Source organism: Elephas maximus, chromosome 7, assembly GCF_024166365.1.
Source record: "Elephas maximus indicus isolate mEleMax1 chromosome 7, mEleMax1 primary haplotype, whole genome shotgun sequence".
NCBI classification, from domain to species: Eukaryota; Metazoa; Chordata; class Mammalia; order Proboscidea; family Elephantidae; genus Elephas; species Elephas maximus.
In genome coordinates this window covers 73,678,072-73,695,592 of record NC_064825.1, presented here as the reverse complement: position 1 = coordinate 73,695,592, position 17,521 = coordinate 73,678,072, and the positions used below count along the sequence as shown (strand labels likewise).

General features: G+C 38.0%; 1 protein-coding gene across 7 annotated transcripts in view; it reads left to right on the top strand.

Moving 5' to 3' along the window:
- The window catches only part of HPS5 (HPS5 biogenesis of lysosomal organelles complex 2 subunit 2), a 61,975-nt gene that overhangs the window by 38,000 nt on the left and 6,454 nt on the right, over nucleotides 1-17,521 (top strand). For 6 of the 7 annotated variants that reach the window (XM_049890594.1, XM_049890597.1, XM_049890595.1 and 3 more), the window contains exons 10-21: nucleotides 5,782-5,960; nucleotides 6,385-6,543; nucleotides 7,384-7,570; nucleotides 8,271-8,373; nucleotides 9,241-9,390; nucleotides 10,578-10,655; nucleotides 10,961-11,538; nucleotides 11,827-11,871; nucleotides 14,653-14,773; nucleotides 15,039-15,194; nucleotides 15,918-16,037; nucleotides 16,859-16,972. In XM_049890594.1, coding sequence (XP_049746551.1) covers nucleotides 5,782-5,960; nucleotides 6,385-6,543; nucleotides 7,384-7,570; nucleotides 8,271-8,373; nucleotides 9,241-9,390; nucleotides 10,578-10,655; nucleotides 10,961-11,538; nucleotides 11,827-11,871; nucleotides 14,653-14,773; nucleotides 15,039-15,194; nucleotides 15,918-16,037; nucleotides 16,859-16,972 — 1,990 coding nt within the window. The remainder of the gene's footprint in view (nucleotides 1-5,781; nucleotides 5,961-6,384; nucleotides 6,544-7,383; nucleotides 7,571-8,270; nucleotides 8,374-9,240; nucleotides 9,391-10,577; nucleotides 10,656-10,960; nucleotides 11,539-11,826; nucleotides 11,872-14,652; nucleotides 14,774-15,038; nucleotides 15,195-15,917; nucleotides 16,038-16,858; nucleotides 16,973-17,521) is intronic. The other variant, XM_049890600.1, reaches the window with a different exon arrangement.

Sequence of the window (17,521 nt, the reverse complement as noted above, 5' to 3'; positions counted from 1 at the left end):
CCTTTCTGCCTCTTGGGCTCATAATTACCTTGTGTCTTTGGTGTTCTTCATTCTCCCTTGCTCCAGGTGGGTCAAGAGCAATTGATGCATCTTAGATGGCCACTTTAGATGGCTGCCTGCTAGCGTTTAAGACCCCAGATGCCACTCTCCAAAGTGGGATGCAGAATGTTTTCTTAATAGATTTTATTATGCCAGTTGACTTAGATGTCCCCTGAAACCATGGTCCCCAAACCCCCGCCCCTGCTGTGCTGGCTTTAGAAGCGTTCAGTTTTTTCCAGAAACTTCTTTGCTTTGGTTTAGTCCACTTGTGCTGACCTCTTCTGTATTGTGTGTTGTCTTTCCCTTCACCTAAAATTGTTCTTATCTACTATCTAATTAGTGAAAACCCCTCTCCCGCCCTCACTCCCTCCCCCTTCTTGTAACCATCAGAGAATATTCTCTGTTTAAACTGTTTCTTGAGTTCTTACAATAGTGGTCTTATACAATATTTGTCCTTTTGCAGCTCACTAATTTCACTCAGCATAATTCCTTCCAGATTCCTGCATGTTATGAAATGTTTCACAGATTCATCATTGTTCTTTATCGATGCTTAATATTCCATTGTGTAAATATACCATAATTTAGTTATTCATTCATCTGTTGATGGGCATCTTGATTGCTTCCAACTTTTTGCTATTTTAAACAGTGCTGCAGTGAACATGGGTGTACCTATATCTGTTCGTGTAAGGGCTCTTACTTCTCTAGGATATATTCCAAGGAGTGGGATTGCAGGACTGTATGGTAGTTCTATTTCTAGCTTTTTAAGGAAGCACCAAATTGATTTCCAAAGTGGTTGTACCATTTTACATTCCCACCAGCAGTGTATAAGTGTTCCAGTCTCTCCACCACCTCTGCAACATTTATTATTATGTGTTTTTTGGATTAATGCCAGCCTTGTTGGAGTGAGATGGAATCTCATTGTAGTTTTGATTTCCATTTCTGTAATGGCTCATGATCGTGAGCATTTCTTCATGTATCTGTTAGCAGCTCGAATGTCTTCTTTAGTGAAGTGCCTGTTCATATCATTTGCCCATTTTTTAATTGGGTTATTTGTCTTTTTGTGGTTGAGTTCTAGCAGAATCATGTAGATTTTAGAGATCAGGCGCTGATTGGAAATATCAGAACTAAAAACTTTCTCCCAGTCTTTAGGTAGTCTTTTTGCTCTTTTGGTGAAGTCTTTGGATGAGCATAGGTGTTTGATTTTTAGGAGCTCCCAGTTATCTGGTTTGTCTTTGGCATTTTTAGTAATGTTTTGTATTCTGTTTATGCCATGTATTAGGGCTCCTAGCATTGTCGCTATTTTTTTCTTCCATGATTTTTATCATTTTAGGTTTTATGTTTAGGTCTTTGATCCATTTGAGGTAGTTTTTGTGCATGGTGTAAGGTATGGCTCTTGTTCCATTTTTTTCAGATGAATATCCAGTTACGCCAGCACCATTTGTTGAAAAGACTGTCTTTTTCCCATATAACTGACTTTGAGGCTTTGTCAAATATCAACTGCTCATATGTGGATAGATTTATGTCTGGATTCTCAATTCTGTTCCATTGGTCTATGTATCTGTTGTTGTATCAGTACCAGGCTGTTTTGACTACTGTGGTAGTATAATGGGTTCTAAAATCAGGTAGAGTGAGGCCTCCCACTTTGTTCTTCTTTTTCAGTAATGTTTTACTTATCTGGGCCTCTTTCCCTTCCATATGAAGTTGGTGATTTGTTCCTCCATCTCATTAAAAAATCTCATTGGAATTTGCATCGGAACTGCATCGTATTTATAGATGGCTTTTGGTAGAATAGACATTTTTACAATGTTAAGTCTTCCTATCCATGAGCAAGGTATGTTTTTCCACTTACGTAGGTCTCTCTTGGTTTCTTGCAGTAGTGTCTTGTAGTTTACTATGTATAGGTCTTTTACGTCTCTGGTAAGATTTATTCCTAAGTATTTTATCTTCTTGGGGGCTACTGTAAATGGTATTGATTTGGTGATTTCCTCTTCGATGTTCTTTTTTTTTTGGTGTAGAGGAATCCAACTGATTTTTGTGTGTTTATCTTGTATGCTGATACTCTGCTGATCTTTTCTATTAGTTTGAGTAGTTCTTTTGAGGATTCTTTAAGGTTTTCTGTGTATAAAATCATGTCATCTGCAAATAGAGATACTTTTACTTCTTCCTTACCAATCGGGAGGAATAGTTTTAGTTCAAGGTTTAAAGACTATTTCAGGGCAACAATTTTGACCTATTGTTTCATCAGTAATTTTAAATGTTATTTTGTTTTATTATTAAATATTAGTAACCACTGCTAAGGATTAAATGGGTTACCACCTTCCCACTAATTATCCTAATTCTCTATCTCTGTTAGAAGTCATGTTCTAACTCCCATTTTGTTTCACAGTAGTTTAGGGTTTAAAAAGTCCTTGTGGGAACAGCAGCCATTTTATGCGCCTAAAACAGAGAAAATCTGTGTGTGTGTGTGTGTGTTTTAAATTATGTGTGTTTTAAATTAAAACCAGATATGGGGAAAGTATACGTACGTGTGTGTGTGTGTGTGTGTGTGTGTGTGTTTTAAATTAAAACCAGATATGGGGAAAGTATACTTCTTTTTAGTACTGCTGGGCAGTAGAGCCTATCTTGAGTTTTTTGTCTTTTTCTACTTTGTAAAAACAAACAGAGAAAGAAACTGTTATGTGTTGGTCTGATCAACACTGATTTCTTGTGGATCAAATTCCTTAAAGGTGTCCCTTGAAAACGATATACATGTGTGTATATATATATATATATATATTTTAATGTTTTTTATTATGCTTTGGACGAAGATTTACAGAGCAAACTCATTTCTCATTAAATAATTAATACACATATTGTTTTGCAACATTGGTTACTAACCCCACAACATGTCAACACTCTCCCTTTTTCAACCTTGGGTTCCCCATTACTAGCTTTCCTGTCCCTTCCTACCTTTTCATCCTTGCCCCTGGGCTAGTGTGCCCATTTAGTCTTCTTTTGTTTCATGGGCCTGTCTAATGTTTGGCTGAAGGGTGATCCTCAGGAGTAACTTTGTTACTAGCTATAAGGGTGTCCAGGGGCCATACTCTTGGGGTTTCTCCAGTCTCTGACAGACCAGTGAGTCTGTCCTTCTGTGTGTGTGTGTGTGTGTGTGTGTGTGAGAGAGAGAGAGAGAGAGAGACTTTGTTCTACATTTTTCTCCAGCTCTGTCTAGGACCCTCTATTGTGATCCCTCTCAGAGCAGTCTGTGGTGGTAGTTGGGCACCATCTAGTTGTGCTGGACTTAGTCTGCTGGAGGCTGTGGTACTTGTGGTCCATTAGTCCTTTGGACTAAAATTTCCTGGTATCTTTTTGGTTTTCTTCATTCTCCCTTGCTCCACATGGGGTGAGACCAGTGGAGTATCTTAGATGGCGTCTGACAACCTTTTAGGCCCTGAGATGCTACTTACCAAGGTAGAACATAGCACGTTTTCTTTATGAACTATGTTATGCCAATTGAGCTAGATATTCCCCGAAACAATGGTCCCCACAGCCCTCAGCCCAGTAATTTGGTCCTTCAGGGAGTTTGGATATGTTTATGGAATTTCCATGACTTTGTCTTAGTCAAGTTGTGCTGGCTTCCCCAGTACTGTGTACTGTCTTACCCTTCATCAAAGTTACCACTTACCTACTGTCTATTTAGTGGTATTCCATCCCCATCCCTTCCCTCCCTGGTAACCATCAAAGATTGTTTCTTTTTGCATGTAAACCTTTTCCTGAGTTTTTGTAATAGAGGTCTCATATTTATCCTTTCTCCTCATAATACCCTCCAGATTTATTCATGTTGTGAGAGCTTCACAGATTCATCATTGTTGTTTATCGTTGCATGGTATTCCATTGTATGTATGTACTATAGTTTGTTTATCCATTCATCCGTTGATGGGCACCTAGGTTGTTTCCACCTTTTTGCTGTTGTGAAACAGTGAAGATGGGTGTGCATATGTCTATTTGTGTGACAGGTCTTATTTCTCTAGGATATATTCCTAGGAGTGGAATTGCTGGATCATATGGTATTTCTGTTTCTTGCTTATTAAGGAAGCGCCATATTGTTTTCCAAAATGGTTGTACTATTTTGCATTCCCACCAGCAGTGTACAAGAGTTCCAGTCTTCCTGCAGCCTCTCCAACATTTATTATTTTTTGTTTTTTTGATTCGTGCCTGTAATATTGGAGTGAGATGGTATCTCGTTGAGGTTTTGATTTGCATTTCTCTAATGGCTAGTTATTATAAGCATTTCCTCATGTATCTCCTAGCTGCTTGAATGTCTTCTTTGGTGATGTGTCTGTTCATATCTCTTGCCCATTTCTTAATTGGATTATTTGACTTTTTGTTGTAGAGATGTTGAATTTTCCTATAGATTTTAGAGATTAGACCTTTGTTCAATTTGTTATAGCCAAAATTTTTTTCTCAGTCTGTAGGTTCTCTTTTTACTCTTTTGGTGAAGTCTTTTGATGAGCTTAAGTGTTTAATTTTTAGAAGATCCCAGTTACCTAGCTCATCTTCTGGAGTTTATGTGTTGTTAGTTACGGTTTGTATCCTGTTAATGCTGTGTACTAGGGCCTCTAGCATTGACTCTATTTTTTCTTCTATGATCTTTATAGTTTTTGGTTTTATATTTAGGTCTTTGATCCATTTTGAATTAGTTTTTGTGTACGGTGTGAGGTATGGGCCCTGTGTCATTTTTTTGCGGGTAGACATGCAGTTTTGCCAGCACCATTTGTTATAAAGACTGTCTTTTCCCCATTTGATGGACTTTGGGCCTTTGTCAAAGATCAGGTGACTGGAGGTGGGTGGATCTACATCTGGGTTCTCAATTCTGTTCCATTGGTCAATGTGTCTGTCGTTGTACCAGTACCAGGCTGTTTTGACTACCATAGCTGTCTGTATAGTAGGTTCTGAGATCAGGTAGTGTGAGTCTTCCTACTTTATTCTTCTTCTTCAATAGTGCTTTACCCATCTGGGGCCTCTTCCCTTTCCATATAAAGTTAATGATTAGTTTTTAAAGAATGCTGTTGGTATTTGGATCGGGATTGCATTGTATTTGTATATTGCTTCGGGTGGAATTGACTTTTCAGGTTTTAAGTCCCTTCAAGATACTCTGCCAAAAAAAAAAAAGATACTCTGCCAAGACATATTTTCTCATGAATTGCTTATTGGTTTACATACAGTGTGTCAGCCTATTCATTGAACATCAAATTGTAACTCTCAGAAATGTTATAGTCTGGCCTCTAATGCAGATTGTCCTCTTTTTAAGTCACAATTTCATTTCACAGAAAATAGCATTTAAACATAGGATTTTAAATCAAAGAGATGCAGTTCTTTTTTCATATCCTTTATTCTTGATCTTTTTAGAATAGAAAATGTCTAAAATATTATTTCTTTGTTGAAATGCAAATACAAAAATAGAGATGAAATTCAGTCAAGCCAGACCCTATATAAGAAGTGAATGTATTAGAATAATTAACAAAAAACCAAACGCATTGCTGTTGAGTCAATTCCGACTTATAGCTACCCTGTAGGACAGAGTAGAGCTGCCCCATAGGGTTTCCAAGGAGCAGCTGGTATATTCAAACTGCATCCTTTTCGTTATCAGTCGAGCTCTTAACCACTGTGCCATCAGGGCTCCAGAATAATTTTAGCCCTTAAGAAAATGAAAAAGGGTGATTTGGTTAACATCTTGCATGTTAACTTCTGTGGTTTTTATAGATATTCAGGATGTGGCTGTTTGCAAGAATGAGCTGTTTTGTTTGCACCTAAATGGGAAAGTCTCACATCTTTCGCTGTTATCTGTGGAACGCTGTGTGGAACGCCTGCTAAGGAGAGGCCTATGGAACCTGGCTGCGCATACTTGCTGTCTCTTCCAAAATTCTATCATTGCCAGCAGAGTAAGTCAGAGAACTTACCTAGGTGTGTTATCATGGGTTGTTAATGCCATCCTAAATTGCACGATTGTGTTATAAAATTGTTTGTCTTCATTAGTTTTTTATTTTGTTAAAAATATCACATATACCCACAAATTTATTTTAACTTCAGGCATATCACATATACCCACAAATTTATTTTAACTTCAGGCCTTGTTTTAAGGGGCTTGATTATACATATGTGTGTGGTTATTGTTGATTAGATTTTTAATTCCTAAGGTGATTCTCATTCGGGCTTTCATCAGCCTGTTAGAAAGCACTTCAGATGTTTTATTTGCTATGTTAGACCTCTTTCATTATATTGGCCACTGAGTATAGATTTAGTTGCAGACAAGAAACTATTCCATTATTGACAGTACCCATGGATGTTTACTTTTTCTTTTATTAGGCAAGAAAAAGTTTGACTGTTGATAAATTGGAGCATTTGAAATCTCAGCTGGACCACTCAAGCTGCAGCGATCTAATTTCTCAGTTGGAAGAATTGATCTTAAAATTTGAACCTCTGGATTCAGCTTGCAGCAGTAGAAGAAGCTCCATTTCATCACATGTAGGTGTTCTCTGCTTTTAAAAGCATTTTGCTGTGGAGTAAGATTTTTCCTCTTCAGGCTGTACTCACTTTCCTTCACTTTTCGATGTTCGAGTTTTCCTGTGACTAAACTGTTGAGAAGAGATTAACACAGACCCTACGCTTCCTTTTTGACTTACGGGGATTCAGGGTTAGGAAATGAAGGTACCTGCCTAAGTGTTTTCTTTGCGGACCATTCCATGCATCTCGTACACCTGTGTTCTGCTCATTTGTGTCTGAATCAGTTGTGATTCTGGAATCGAATCCTTCATTTCCTTTGGTTTATTTATTTCAGAATAAGCTAACAACTCAAATATCCAGTTATTAGCTACGAGATTTAGGAAAGTTTCTATATAATATATTTTGGGGGCCTTTCTTCTCGCTGTTGGACGGCCACAGGAAGCCTCTGGCTAGGTGTGTCTTGGATCCACATTTTTGTTTTGTAATTGATTATTATTTCCTGTTCCCAAATGCATTTGAGACTTCCTATGACCTCCAGCATAAGTTATATTGCTCCTAATATGTGATTTTATGTGCTTCATGCTAATGCTAATGTGTGTCTCAGTGCATCTCAGAATTGTCATATCTAATCCCCATTCTAACTGTCGGGCTTTATGAAGGCAAGGTAGAGAAATGCTGTAGCATTATACTACTGGCAAATCAGAGTGACCCAGCTGCCAGCAACCAAAACCTTGCTCACCAGTTTAATAGTCATAACTGCTTTTCCTGACTTTCTACTTTGGTGTTGGTATTTCTCTTAAAAGGCTATATTGTGTTATAAAATAAAACTTTACTTTGAATTTTTGGACTTCTTATTTTTAGGAAAGTTTCAGCATCTTGGACTCTGGTATCTATCGTATCATTAGTAGTAGAAGAGGCAGTCAGTCAGATGAAGACTCTTGTTCTCTTCAGAGCCAAACCCTCTCAGAAGACGAGAGACTTAAAGAATTCACCTCACATCAGGAAGAAGACCAGCCAGAGCAATGCTGTGGCTCACACGAAAACGAAGGTGACGAATGTGTCTGTTGTTGATGCTGATGGGAGGCAGTTATCTCCCATGACTTCTGATTGTCAGTATTATCTTGTGCATAGAGTTTTCTATAAAACGTTAATCATTTTAGTACTTTATTTGGTAGACTTTCCATCCTGACCTATACATCTGCTCACCACTAGAAGAGTGGATTTATATAGAGAGGTTTTTTGCCCCTCGTGTTTAGGCTAACATTGGTAAGTACTTAAATTTGATCATGCATCAAAATGCTTGAAAGGTTAAGAAAGGTGGTCATTAACCGAAAGAGTGAAAAGATTTTTATTGTGACTAACCAAATTATTTTCCATCAGGAATGAAAAATTACTACAGTTTTGGGGGCCATTCCCTTCACTTCTCGATGTTCAAGTTTTCCTGTGACCGAACTGTTGAGAAGAGATTAATAGAGACCCTAAACTTCCTTTTTGACTTATGGGGATTCAGGGTTAGTAGGAAATGAAGGTACCTGCCTAAGTGTTTTCTTTGTGGACCATCCTGTGCATCTTGTACACCTGTGTTCTGCTCATTTGTATCTGGATCAGTTGTGATTTTGGTATCAAATCCTTCATTTCCTTTGGTTTATTCATTTCAGCATTTCTTAAAAATGGAAAACTCCCATGGGATTAGACTTTGTTTCTTTTTCTCCAACTCCATTCATTAGACAGTGTTTCTCATGTTTCAGTGACGTTTGAGGCAGAGAAGAATGAATCTTTCCTCCCCTTTGGCATCCCATTATCATTTCGTTCTCCATCTCCTCTCGTGTCTCTTCAGGCTGTCAAGGAAAGGTAAACCAATTGGTCTTGTCATTTAATCCCATTTCTGGTTTTATTTCAGTTGTGTCATTAGGTTCTTTGTGGTGAAAATGGGAAAACATTTTAAATGAGAAAAAGAAATTCTGCTAGGTTATTTCTTTTCCAAGAGCTGTTAACTTTTCGTTTTAGTCTTGGAGAATTTATCTTCTTTCTTTATTTGAATAAGTGGATATTTGAGTTGTTACAAGTATGTTTTTTCCCCAGACAGAGCAAAAGTTTAAAAAGCTGTTTTTTTCCTCATTTTTAATAAGAACAGTTTCCATATGTCATTAGTCATTTCTCAATCCTTACTCAGCCTGGGCTCAGAATTAGAGACTTTTTGGAACTCTGTTTACTCTCTGGGACCAGGATTGGCATTTGAGTTTGAAAGAGGTAACTTTGTGTTGCTACTTCACTGATTATCGGAGTCCTACTGGATACACCTTTTGCTTGTTAAGGGTGTGTTGTGACTAGTCAGCAACTGAGTTTCTATGAAAAAATTTCTTTGTTATCCTATGGCCAGGATGGGGCAGGTGATCACGTGACTTACTTTGCTTAAATTGACAGAAACATTGCAGACACAGCTGTTGTTAATAACCTTTTCTTTAGCACTGAGTAATTGATTTCTCAGGATAGCTTAGTAAATGAAGTGAATCATTATATTGTGAATTTTACATGGACCTTATGTAATATATATATATATGCGAGTAGGGAAGTTACTATAAACAGAGTGTTTTTGTCAAGTCCAGGTTGCCATCCTGGGACTTATAGGACCATAGGGAGCTCAGGTACTGAATTTTTCATCTTGGCAGAACTGAGATATTTTTTTCATGTTAGTTTTTTTCTGTATTTGGCTTCCAGTGTTTCTAGCTTTGTGCGTAAAACTACTGAGAAAATTGGCACCTTTCATACAAGCGCTGATCTGAAAGTGAGACCAGAACCAAGGGATGATGAACAGTCATGTGAAGAGGATATGAGTCCAGTCACCTACCCAAAGGAGGAAGACACTGTGTAAGCCCTTGCCTATAAATCTGTGTAAATTCTGGAGGAGCCAGCTGCCAGTTTGAAGAAACCCTGTTGGAAAAAGTGCTTGCATGATCCCGTTCATTGTGGATTGTTTGTACAGCTCATAAAAATTGTGAATGCCACAAGGTACTAGAAAATTGCTTCAACCCACAGCAGATCTATTGAGAGAGTTTTAATCGTGCACCTCTCCCATCTTTGACCTGCATAAACCCCCCCACTCTTTAAACTTCTGGATGCAGAGAAGGGGTATTAGATTAAGAGTAGGATGACTAAGGACCTAGGCCTTGTCCTGGCTCTGCTTCTGACCTGCGTGTGTCTTTGGGTAAGTCACTAGTGCTGTCTGGTCTGTGAGATGAGAGTGTTGGCATTGATGTCCTCTCATGTCCTTTACTATGATATGCTGGTGGTGTGGTCCTTATGTTGTAGCAGAGCCCTTGACCTGGCACAGCGTGCAGTGTCATGTCTGTCTGTTCTCCACCTAATCTCATAGCTCAGGGTGTATGTGCAATAGAGGCAAACAAGCTCAGCACACATCCAGGAATTGGGAAAGAGTTGCACAGACCCAGAGTACCTGAACAGTCAGATGAAATAAAAAGTGTGTCATCCTCAGAATAAGTTAGCAAGTCTGCCATGTTTCTAGGAAAAAAGCATAAGTTTATTATCATGGCCTTTCAGGCAGCCCCAGTCTGACCTTAGCCCATCTTGCCAGCCTCATTTCTAACCACATCGTTCTAAGAACTCTGACTTCCAGGCCTCTCAGAGAACTGGGCAGGTACTCTGATACCTCATTACCTTTCTTCATTCTGTTTCAGCTGTCAGGAGTATTCTTCCACCATTTTTTTCCTAACATAAATACTACCTTCTCAGGAAAGCTTTCCTTGATTATCAGAATAATGATTCATTCTTTTGTGCTTCCATAGCACAATGCTTGTGCTGCTCTTTAGCATTCATTTTATTCTCATTATATTATAGTTACTTGTTTGCATGTGTTTCTGTCTGACTTGAGTTTACTCTGACTTGAGCTTACTTTTCTTGCAGCCATGGACCATTATTTATACTCATCTGTGTCTCATGTAACATTAAGTACAGTACCTGCCACTCAGTAAATGCTTAGAAATATTTGTCCGAGAAAGCTCTGAATTCTTCTAAGTCTCTTTTTCATACTTGTCTAGGGAAAAAAAAGAGGCAACTAGTCAACCTCCAGAACAAGACTGGTTACAAGAGCTCAAAGTAGCAACAACAGAAGCAATGTGAGTATAAATGAGAAAGTTTTATAGTGAATGGGAATGGCTTTCTGAGATCATCAGTAGTGGTGAAGAGACAGTTTGGGGCAGAGTCATGTAAACTGAAACTGAAATTCAAGAATTAGTGAAGTACTACAAAGTGAATGTTCTCTGTATTATCGTCTTGCTGTGATAATTGTCGTTTAAAAGAGTCGAAAAGTAGTCTGTATGCCAGATAAGTATGTTGTATGGATTAGGTTTATTTAGCATCAAATCATTTTTTAAAGAAAAACATATAAAACATAAATTTCATACTTGTCTGTCTTATATAGGACCTTGCTGCAGGACCCACTGGTTTTATTTGAACCCAGGTCTCTGAGAATGGTTTTACAGGAGTGGCTGTTACAGTTAGAAAAAACTTTTGCCATGAAGGACTTTTCAGGCATTTCGGACACCAGCAGCTTATCTGTGAAATCCTACCAGGATACGCTGTTGCTTGATGAGTCAGAAAAGGGAATATTAGATGATGCTAGTGGAAGAGAAAAAAGGGACTCTTTAGACAATGAAGAAACTATGGATCAAGCAGCACGTGAATCTGTAAGTAGTCTGAGAGAGCCCTCGGATGACTTTTTCCGAGTGTATTCTCCATGCATCATAGCAAATGACCTTCGGCAGGACCTGGCTGAATTGACAACGTTGTGCTTGGAGTTGAATGTATTGAATTCTAAGGTCGAATGTACAGATGGACACGTGGACCTCAGTTTGCAACAGTGCTCTCCTGAAATTCTGGCTTGTCAGTTCCTAAAGAAGTACTTTTTTCTCCTGGACTTGAAAAGAGCAAAGGAGAGTGTCAAGCTTAGTTATGCTAACAGTCCTTGTGTTTGGGATACTTTCATTGAAGGATTGAAAGGTAATAATCAGATTGCCTTACCAAGGATAGAAATTGGCAGTAGCATCTTGGATTTTTTGGAGTTTAAAAAAAAAGATTTAAGTAGAAAATCACCTCTGTTCTAGTTAATGCTTCATTCTGTTTTCTGCCCAATTTAATTTTTAATAGATTTTTAAGCATTGGTTTAATTTGTAACTCCTATAAGAAGTTAGTTTTATTTCTCTCAGACAGTTACTTTCAGAAAATGGTGGAGCAATGTTATAATGTAATTACTTAGATTTTTTTTTTTTTTTCTTGTTGATACAACAGTTCAGGGCAAGTGTGTCAGGCCACTGGGCAGCTCTTTTCCACATGGTAAGTCAGAATTCCAGGTGCTTGCCATTTTTTGGAACTTCATCATTCCTCTGGGTTTATCATTGAGATTGAGTTGATAAATCCAGGGGAAAGAGGCTATAAGGGGCAAAAGTGCTCTCTCCTAGATCTACCCTGGTAGTTGTTCACATCTCTTCTATTCATGTTCCATTGGTAAGAATTTCACCACACAATCATACCTAACTACAGAGAAGGCTGGGAAATGTATCCGGTCCAGGGATCCAAGAGGAAGAGAACAGATATGGGTGAAGAGCTTACATGTCTGTCTCAGAGATTTTGGTGGGCAGCCAGCAGTCTCTGCCTCAGACTTGTGTGAAGGTCGTAATGTTTGTCATCCTGATGTAGAAACCAGCTCTTGTATCCCAAAGGCCATGCATGCCCATTCTACTGCATAGGCCCATGTTTTTGAAGAGGTGAATCTTCTTAATTCAAAACCCTGTTGAGTGACAGATGCCATGTTTCTGATGACTGATTTTAGACTTTGGAAATATTTGTTATTCATTACCAAAGTAAACAGGTAGTGATACGTTTTTATATTATCTGACTTAAAGATTTTTTAGATTTCTAGAAACACTGATATATAGTTATACATAACCAAAAAAACCAAACCTGTTGGCCATTGAATCAAGTTGATTCCAACTCACAGCGACCCTATAGGAGAGAGTAGAACTGCCCCATAGAGTTTCCAAAGAGTGGCTGGGGGATTTGAACAGCCAACCTTCCGGTTTGCAGCCCAGCTCTTAACCACGGCACCAACAGGGACCCGATAGTTATATATAGTTAATGTGTGTATTTACATATATAGGTTTTTAAATATATATATTTACGTATGTATATATGTAAATGTACTTATTAAATATTCCTGTGTGTTGTTTTTATATATGTACACACAGTTTTGCTTTAATTCACATTTAAGCAGTTAAAAGCGTAGAAAATGATTTCATTTTCTTTTTCTAAGTTGAAGAGGTAGATTGTCTTTTATGTGAAATTAGAAACAAGTTATTTAAATGTCTTCACATAGGTTGAATTGTTTATCATTATTATCCACAGGAAGTTTGCTGTGTCTGTCTCTATTATGTGCTCACACCCAACTGTGATCATAGGAGATAGCAGAGAAAAGTCTCCATCAGCCAGAATGACTGTTTACTTACGTGATGGGCAGTTGGAGATGCTGTAACTGCTTGACTTTGGATGGACACAGTATGCTGTGGATCCAGCTTAGTTGCCGCTCAATCCTAAAGCCTTCCCTCACATTTCCAGCTCTAAGTGGGGCGCTCCTTTGCTGGCTCTTTTACGTATTTATTACCTGACTAGTCAAATGGGAGCCGATGAGACTGGCTGGGAAAAATGAGACTTTTTTAAAAAATAGATATATCAGAAATTTTTATATCAGAAATTGAGGATTGGCTCTTTAAAATGGTCTGCACTTCTTCTAAAATGAACTGTCTGCACTTCTTCTAATGATGTTATTATGGAAAACAGCTTTTGCAACCATTCTTTGGTATTTGTCTTCAGAGCCAGTTGAGAACTTCTTGAAAAAATGAATTTTGTTACTCTAAGTTCCTTTTTTTTTCACTACGAATAGTTTAAACTATATCATCACTCACTTCACTCACCAGAATTGAATTCAAATCATTTTTAAGCATTTCTTCAAAAGATGAAGATTTGCTATGACTGATATTTTACAAAGTGGATCAGATATTTTAAATTAAATTTATTTATTCTATTCTAAAAGATAGAGTAGCGGCAATAGTTCTAGGAAAAAAACTGAGCGGTTTGACATGGGTAGTAGATACGTACACAGTCTCCCCAGATGCTTAAATGTTTCAGGTATCTTTTCCTTTCTTCTGTTTAAAACCTCTAATATGCTTTGCCTCCCGATTTGATTTTGTTTGTTTTTTAAAAAATAATATTGTATTTTCAGTGAAAGTTTACACAGCAAATTAAGTCCCCATTTGACAGTTTCTACGCAGATTGTTCAGTGATACTAGTTACATTTTTTACAATGTGTCAACATTCTCTTTAATTGCATTCTGGTTGTTCCCTTTTTGTGCTCTTGATTTTCTGTCGCCCTTCTCATCTTTAGTGTAATTGTTGAGCTTTTTATCTCATATAGATGATTTTTAAAAAAAATTTTATTGTGCTTTAAGTGCAAGTTTACAAATCAAGTCAGCCTCTCATATAAAAATTCATAAACACCTTGCTGTGTACTCCTAGTTGCTCTCCCTCTAATGAGACGCTCCTTCTCTCCACCCTCTATCTTCGTGTCCATTCAGCCAGCCTCTCATCCCCTCTGCCCTCTCATCTCCCCTCCAGACAGGAGCTGCCCACATAGTCTCATGTGTCCACTTGATCCAAGAAGCTCACTCTTCACCAGTAGCATTTTCTGTCCTATAATCCAGTCCAATCCCTGTCTGAAGAGTTGGCTTTGGGAATGGTTCCTGTCTTGGGCTAACAGAAGGCCTGGGGACCATGACCTCCGGGATCCTTCTAGTCCCAGTCAGACCATTAAGTCTGGTCTTTCTACGAGAATTTGAAGTCTGCATCCCACTGTTCTCCAGCTCCCTCTGGAGTTCTCTGTTGTGTCCCCTGTCCTGATTTGATTTTAAAGTCCTTAAACGTTCCTTTTTGTCTCTCCTACAACACTTAATAGATTTTAGGCCTTGCACACATTAGGCGCATGACTAATGATTGTAAAATAAATGTGCTAATGAATATTTACAGCTAAGAAGTGAAAGGAAAAGAAAGTGCTTTATCTTTCAGAAATGGCAAGTTCCGATCCTGCGTATATGGCCATGGAAGAAGGAGACCTACCAACAAGATTGAAGTTACTAGATAACTCAGTCCCTTTTGATAGTCCTTTATTGATTGCCTATGCTACCCGGTAGGTTGTCTTATATGTTGTTTATATGAACTAACTCAACCTAGGAAAAAAAATGCTACCTGGTAGGTTGTCTTGTATGTTGTTTATATGAACTAAAGCACGTGCATTTTCTTATCTTAGTCTTTAAATTTTTACTAATTTCATGTTGGCAGCATCTTGTTTACTTGTTAGTGTATTCATTTTCATTTCTAAAAAGTACTTTGTGTGAACAAGTTTTATCATCTCACTGCTGTTGGAATGGAAAGTGTTTTGTTTTTAAATGCAGGTTGTATGAGAAGTTTGGTGAATCTGCCCTTCGGTCCTTAATCAGGTTTTACCCATCCGTTTTGCCTTCGGATATCATACAACTTTGTCATGATCATCCTGCTCAATTTTTGGCCTATTTAGACAGCCTGGTGAAATCAAGGCCTGAAGATCAAAGGTGAGAAAGACAACAGGTTTGCAGGCTCTTCCCTCTCTCTCGACAGGGCATTATTACCCTTTTATAAGCAATTTTAACATTTTTGACTATTAGCTAGTACATATTTGGGGCATTTTGGCAATCTCGTAACAGTCTCAGCACACACCAAAAATATGCACGTAATGTACTGCTCTTCCCTTCTTCCTCCTCAGGGATTCTTAGAGCATCAGTGTAAAATTAAACCGCTGCCTCACAGCCTGGGCTAACACAGATAAGCTTCCTTGTATCTCTCTGCCAGTGAGTAGAGTTTTACCTTCACGTATTTATTGACGACATCCCAGCTTTTTGTGGGTGGATCTCAGTTCCAGCTCTTCACCTCTTTTTAGGCTGAGGCCTCATTTTCTATCTCCATGTGGCCATAAACACCATCCGCCTTGGTTATTGAGACTAGCAACTTGCCCCTGTCTCTTTCTTTCTCTGATGTTTCATATTTGCCACACTGGTTTTCATCCCCCATTCTACTCCCCCTTTTTTGGCCCTTTCAAATTTTTATCTTTTAGCCCAACTATGCATTTAAATGACTATTCTAATTTCATCAGCATTTCTGTACTTTTTGTTCCTGATGGATTTTCTAGTTCTTTCATGCACAGTATTGATTCTGTAATTAAATTTTCTTCACCTGCCCATACTTTGTTTCCTTTCTCCTATGAAGATTGTTGATTTTTCTCTTTTCTTTTCTTTCAGGCCATCTTTCCTTGAGTCCCTTCTACAGCCAGAGTCTTTAAAATTGGATTGGCTGCTTTTGGCAGTGTCCCATGGTGCACCACCAAGCACAAGCACTATGGATGATGAAGGATACCCCAGGTATGGAAGAGTCCTTTTACTAAGCTCCTAAAATCCTTGGAAGTGGAAATGGTTTATTCATGTAGAATATTCTGGGCTTACTTACAAAAACTGTTATGGTGGGAGAAGAGGCTGACGCAAGTCATGGTAGTAGAGAGACGGAGTTTAGTTCTTGGTGGTTTGGGGTCATAGATCTTTAGAGAATCTGATGACTCCTCTCAGAAAAATGCACATTTGTGGAATATTTAGCACATGATTTGAGAGAATTATACTGACACACTGAAGCTCTTCCATGGACTCACATCAAGAGACCCCGATTAGTAGACTTGGGTGAGAGGGAGAAAATATTGTGTGTGTGTGTGCGCCCATGTGTGTTTTCTTCCTAGAAATTTTGCCAAGAGATTTCTGAACATAACCCTCTGATTAGGATTAAGAAAAAATGGAATTCACAAAAAATGCATCTTGATACTTAGAATGGATCAGAAAAATTCCTTGTGTTTTCTCCATAAAAAGGTTTTTAAAAGCCCAAAATACCTATCTTATATGCATAGAGAAAAGCCCAAAATACCTATCTTATATGCATAGAGAAAAGGTCTAGAAGAAGATACAATGGCTATCTGTAATTTTGATTACCTAAAATCTCTAATTTTAAAAAATGAGCAGGTGTTTGTTATAGGAAAAATTAACATTTTTAGTTTTCTAAAGGCCAAGTAGAAATATTTGAAAAATGTTACAATGATGAAACAAATATCATTAAACTCTATTCTTACCTATGACGGGACCAATACGCACTTTTAAAGTTTACTTCCCATCTAATTTACTAGTATTTTTCCCTTTAACAGGCCTCATTCACACTTACTTTCCTGGACTTACAGTCAGCTGATCCTTCATTTAATTAAACTTCCTGCAGATTTTACAACAAAAGAAAAAATGACTGACGTCTGTAGGTCTTGTGGGTAAGTGAGAATTTTCTTAGATGCTGCGGTGAAGAACAGAATCAGTTAATAACTGTTCAGCTAAGGGCTTGAGTTGATATGTTGTATCATTTGGGAATTCTCTTTGCTACATAAAAGTACTTTTTTGTTTTCAGTAATAGTAAACATTTTCTTTTAAATTTTGTGTATAATTTTTCTTCGTATAGGAAAGATTGACCCTTGCTAATTCCCTCTTGTCCTCCAGCCTAGTTGCTGACCCATTTTTAGGCATGTAGATGGTATTTAACTAAATACCAGATTATGTGATACTAGTTAAAGTTGATATATATATAATAGGGCTTCGAAGAAGCGAATGGGTTCAATAAAATCACTGGTGAAGGACTCAGGGAGGAGGTGAGATTGTGGAAGTAAGCCCAGAAGCCTGGATAGGATTTGGATTTGTAAAGGAGCCAGGGGGTAGGGCAGGATGGGTGAGAGAAACAGCAAGAGCAAAGGCATAAAAAACTGATGTTGCTTGTTTTCTGTACCACGTATTAGTTAGTTATTGGCTGGTCATATTCTTTTATCACT